The following is a 5,822-nucleotide window of genomic DNA, read 5'->3' on the forward strand; positions in this document are numbered from 1 at the left end:
AATGCTGTTTCCACAGACTTTTCTTTATGCGGTTCATAGATACAAAAAATGTTTTAAGACTAGGCTTGCTATAATTTTGTTCTTAATAGGGCGAAATGACCCTGAATGTGACCTGTGTGGTGGAGACCCAGATAAGAAATGCCATTCTTGCTCCTGTCGTGTATGTGGTGGGAAACATGAACCCAACATGCAGCTTCTGTGTGATGAATGTAATGTGGCTTATCATATTTACTGTCTGAATCCACCTTTGGATAAAGTCCCAGAAGAGGAATACTGGTATGATTATCAGGTTTTTTGTTGTTGTTGTTCTTGCTATGTAAATAATTAAACATGAAATATGTATTTGAACCACCAAAAGTAGATTTCTAAAGATACATAATATAAAAGTGCTTAAAATGTTATGACCAGTGGTTACTTAGCATTCATAGCTTTATTCAATTACTGTAACAACTTCTGAACCATCTCTTGCTCCATTTTTTAATCCCTTCAGTTTCTTCTCTGATAATAGAGTCTGTGTTCATTCAAAAACGCAAATCTGATTGTGTTGCTTCGTTGCTTCAGAGGGTTTATGTTGCCTTACAGGAGTGATATTTAGCGTGATATTTAGTTGCTTCTCCAGCCTGTATCTCTTACCACTTTCCTCTTTCATTTCCCCAAATACTCTACACTCTAGCCAGATTAAATATCTTTCAACTCCTTAAGTAAGCCATGTTCTTTTCCAGGTTGTCACACTTGCCATATTTTTATCTTGGAAGCATTATCCTCTTTGCTTAACTTCAAGATGATACTAATCCTTCAGCTTTTCAGTTAAATGTGACTTCCTCTGGTTATCCTTTATGGATGGTCCTCTACCCCCAACCATGCTAGATATCCTTGTTATGGTCTATAATAGTACTTAACATTTACTAAACACTAACAAAGCAGTTTATATGATTACTGTATTTGATCCTGTGATGTTGATACATCGAAGAAGATTCCAGTTATACTTGCCAAAATCTGTTCTTCTCTTATGGCATAGTGATAACTACAAAAAGAAGTTATCAGAAAAGAGACTGGGAAAAATGTGTCCAAAGTTAATCTTTTTAATACCATGTTGAGGAGGGTTTTTCTTTTTAAACTGTGTGCCATATTGCTACTGTTGCGCATTTTTAAGAAGGACGACTGAGTCAGAAATAACTGATGTCACAAGTGGGTAATTGGTATCTGTGAAAAATAGATTGTTCCTTTTGATCTCTCCCTAACCTGTTGGGAAGGCTGTTGCTGTATTATGACAGAGGCTGTAGAGGTGAGAGAAAGGGGGAAAGGATATATCTTCTTCCTTTTACCTCCTACTACTACCTTATATGATCACACTCTGAATTTTACCATCACTAATAACTGTTTCTTCTGAAATCTCATATTTTCCTTCTTTCTTGTTCAGTGGATGACGTATTTCTGCTTTTCTAAAATACAAACTCTTTCACCTTCTCTTACAGTTCCATAGTCTTTCCAGAAACTTCACTTCTTCAGTTAATCCCTCTCCCAAGTTACCATTACCAGATCGTTCTCATTAGCATTCTAGAATCTCTTGAATTTTCAAAATACACACAAACCTCCCTTGATCCCATTTCTCCACCAGCTGTCTACCCCATTCTCTGCTTCTTTCATGGCAAAGATTCTCAAGAGCTATCTCTACTAATTGTTTCCATTTCCTCTCCTGTTCATACTTCTGCACTCCAGTCTAGCGTTCTTTCCACTGTATCTGCTTATGTCAGGTTCACAGACACTTTTTATGTCTACACCTAAAGGTCAGTTCTCATTCCTTACTCAACTGCTTAGCTGGTTACTCTGTTTTATAGATCTGAGATCATATAATCCCATTTTTCTACCTACTTCACTGGCCTTTCCTTCTTAGTCTCTTACTGGGTTCCCTTCACCTACCAGATTTCAGAGCCCCCCCACCCTAACCCCCAAAGCACTATCCACTTCTTTTCTATGCTAGGGAACTATGCTTGTTCCCTAGATGATCTCATCCAATTATGAGATGTTAAATACGAAGCTAATAGTTCTGAATTTATGTCTTCATTTCTAATTTCCCCTGAGCTTTATATTCCTATATGCAATTGCTTAGTGGACTGGCATCACAAAATTAGTCCAGATGGAGTTCTTGATTTCCACAAACTCCCTAAAATCCTGCTCCTCCCCTAGTCTTCATTAAATAGAACTAATCATTTTATGCCAAAAAGCTAAACTTCATTTTATGCCAAAAACTAATCATTTTATGCCAAAAAGCTAAACTTCATCCTCAGTTCTTTTGTTCTTTCACATACTCTACATCAATAGATTTTGACAGTTCTTAATGTTTCTTCATTCTCATCTCCCAGCCCAAACAACTATCTCTTCCTTGAACTTCTGTAACAGATATCTAACTAGTTTCTTTGCTTCATGTGCTATCCTTTCTCCCATAGCAGCAGAGTGAGCTTAAAAAGGCCTGAATTAGATCATTTGTCTGTTTGAAACTCTCTAATGTCTTCCTATTTCACTTAGAATAAAAATCTAAGCCCTTACCATTTATGACCTGGCCCATGTCTACTCTCTAACTTTGGTTGCTTATCACTAGCCTGTTTACTTACTAACCTTGGTCTCTATCCACCTTTATCTTCCTCAAAGCATACCATTTCTTTTTGTGCCTCAGGACCTTTGCACTTAACTGTTTCTTTGCCGGGAATGCTTTTCTTGGGTTATCTACTGTAAGAAGCATATCATTTCTAGTCACTCTTAACACATAACCCTGATGTATTTCCACTTAACACTTTCTGGAATTCTTTCCTTGTATGTACTGGTTTTCCTTAACTACTATGTACAAATGTTTTTAACCCCAGCACCAAAATAGTGCCTTGCACATAGGAGGTTCTGAACAAACCTCTTGAAGGAGTGAATCAATCCCAGAGATGACTTTAGGATGATATAATTAGAAGAGTGTCTTGTATTACTCTGGAGCATATCTCTACATTCGTATCAAGGTCTTTCACTTCACCTGGAACTCCTTAATCTTAAATCTTTTCTGCTTCTCCAAATCATGTTGTCTGGATATTTAACCTGTGCACTGATTTTCTCATCAAACAGATAATACTTGCTTTAAATCACAGAATCTTTAATAAAGTTAGTTATAAAGATGAGCCCATTGGATAAAATACAGCTTTTCTTTAGGACAGTTTATTTTTGGAAGCCTTCCTGATTTTCCAACTAGAAAGGACTTTAATTCATAGTATTTAGTGCCTTCTCAAACTTAATTTGCTCAGGATCAGAGATTGAATTATTTAAATTTTTGTCTCCTATAGTGTTCAACAAAGTATCTCATGATTGGATTGACTTGTGGGCATAGTATTCTTTCTTCTAAAAGCTACATAGAATAGATAATTGTGAAATAGAAAGTATGGGCAAAGAAATTTGAGATTAATTGAGCAGTGGCCATTAGATCTTTGTTAGGGTATTCCTAAAGTTTCCTTTTTTTGGTGGCGTAAGAATAGCCTCATCTTATTCTGTAGACATATACCTTGCTTTTTAGAAAAGATTCAAGGTAGTTTATGAAATACAAGTTATAGTAGGGTAATCAATTACAAATAGGCTAAAGGACAAACAAGCACAAGGAATTAAAATGAAGCTAACGATAAGGTTAATATAAACAAACATCCTTGAAGTCATGTATACTTGTTATATAAACTACCATTTTCTTCTGGGAATTCTAATAACTAGTTTAGATGGGGAGATGTATCTGTTACACAGTTGAATGTTCTAGGAAGATCTAGCTACTTTTGTTTTAATGACAGGAACTTCAAATTTCTATTCTCAGGGTTAGTGAAAAGTTTAGAGTTCATGGTATCATTCTGAATCTCATAGCCTTGAGTTTTTAACTGAATTTGAGGATTTATAAGTTATCTAAAGGAATGACAAGGATATTTTAAAAGCCAGCCTAACCATGTAAATATTTTGAAAAGTTTAGTATTTTAATGCCAGTTAAAGCTCTGTAATGTATACCAAATAATACATCTTAAAACTTGCTCTTACCTAGGAAGGCTAATATTCTGTTACTAGCCTTAATATGGCATTGTGAATATGTCTTCGTTCTTTTTTGCTTTTAAAGGTATTGTCCTTCCTGTAAAACTGATTCCAGTGAAGTTGTAAAGGCTGGTGAAAGACTCAAGATGAGTAAAAAGAAAGCAAAGATGCCATCAGCTAGTACTGAAAGCCGGAGAGACTGGGGCAGGGTAAAGAAGAAATTCCTCTTTTCTTCCTAGTAGCAATTATAGTATATAATGTTTTGATACCAATAGTAGTAATGGTATAAAAGTTTAAACAATATCATTATTTGTTAATATCAGTGGTACTTAAATTACATAAACAGTTGGGTTCCTGTTTTATTCATATCTCAGAATTAAGGGCTTTCATTAAAATCTAACATAATGAATTTCTCAAAGTTTGTTTTGTGACTTGTAGGGAATGGCTTGTGTTGGTCGTACGAGAGAATGTACTATTGTCCCTTCTAATCATTATGGACCTATTCCTGGTATTCCTGTTGGATCAACTTGGAGATTTAGAGTTCAGGTATGTTTTAACATTGGCTTAGTTGAAAAGGGAAAATTGGCTATCAGATTATAGCAGTGTTAATGTCTGTTGATTTTAAGTGACCCTAACACGTGACATTGACTTGTTAGAATGAAAGATTTTATTTTAGGATGGGTATACTCTTCCTGGAGGTTAACAAAGGAACATACATCACAGAATTGGGCTTTAGCTATGCATTTTCATCACTTTGTTTTTACTGTTCTGTTATAGTTATGGTAGTAACCATTAATTGTTAAGCTTTCTAAACAGCCTTTCTTGCAAAAATTTAGCATTTGAAATATTAAACTTGAATGGTGTAGCAATTTCTAATTGAATGTCGATGAACTCTAAGCTTGTTTCAGGTGTTGTCTTTGGGATTTATCCTCCTGAACAAATGCTAAGACATTGGGTGAGGAAGTGCCAGCTAATCCGAGAATAAAATAATTTCCCATTTCCAATTACACCTAGGATTCTGAACATTAATTAAGAGTGGCTTTAATTTTTTTTTTTTTTTTTTTTGAGATGGAGTCTCGCTGTGTTGCCTAGGCTGTAGCACTGCAAGCTCTGCCTCCCGGGTTCACACCATTTTCCTACCTCAGCTTCCCGAATAGCTGGGACTACAGGCACCCGCCACCATGCCCGTCTGATTTTTTTGTACTTTTAGTAGAGATGGGGTTTCACTGTGTTAGCCAGGATGGTCTCAATCTCCTGACCTCGTGATCCACCCGCCTCGGCCTCCCAAAGTGCTGGGATTACAGGCGTGAGCCACCACGCCCGGCCTGGCTTTAAGTTTTATATTGAATGGCCCTGGTACTCAGGCCTTTAATATAATTATAAAATTTAGATAACATATACTTATCCCTTGGTATCTGTGGGGATTGGTCCCAAGATCCCCCATAGACACCAAAGTCTGTGGATGCTCAAATTGCACACAAGCTCAGGCTTGTGTGGTGGCTCACACCTGTAATCCCAGCACTTTGGGAGGCCACAGCAGCCAGCTCACTTGAGGCCAGGAGTTCGAAACCAGCCTCGCCAACATGGTGAGACCCATCTCTACTGAAAATACAGAAATCAGACAGATGTGGTGGTGAGCGCCTATAATCCCAGCTATTCGGGAGACTGAGACGGAAGAATTGCTTGAACCCAGGAGGCCGAGGTTGCAATGAGCCGAGATTATGCCACTGTGCTCCAGCCTGGGTGACAGAGCGAGACTCTGTCTCAAAAAAAAAAAAAAAAAA

General features: G+C 37.0%; 1 protein-coding gene across 1 annotated transcript in view; it reads left to right on the plus strand.

The window, feature by feature from the left end:
- The window catches only part of UHRF2 (ubiquitin-like with PHD and ring finger domains 2, E3 ubiquitin protein ligase), a 113,076-nt gene that overhangs the window by 83,731 nt on the left and 23,523 nt on the right, over nucleotides 1-5,822 (plus strand). Inside the window, exons 6-8 of the mRNA XM_011969886.1 lie at nucleotides 90-276; nucleotides 4,124-4,247; nucleotides 4,477-4,584. Of these exons, the coding sequence (XP_011825276.1) occupies nucleotides 90-276; nucleotides 4,124-4,247; nucleotides 4,477-4,584 (419 nt within the window). The remainder of the gene's footprint in view (nucleotides 1-89; nucleotides 277-4,123; nucleotides 4,248-4,476; nucleotides 4,585-5,822) is intronic.

This window comes from Mandrillus leucophaeus, unplaced genomic scaffold, assembly GCF_000951045.1.
Source record: "Mandrillus leucophaeus isolate KB7577 unplaced genomic scaffold, Mleu.le_1.0 Scaffold92, whole genome shotgun sequence".
Lineage (NCBI taxonomy): Eukaryota > Metazoa > Chordata > Mammalia > Primates > Cercopithecidae > Mandrillus > Mandrillus leucophaeus.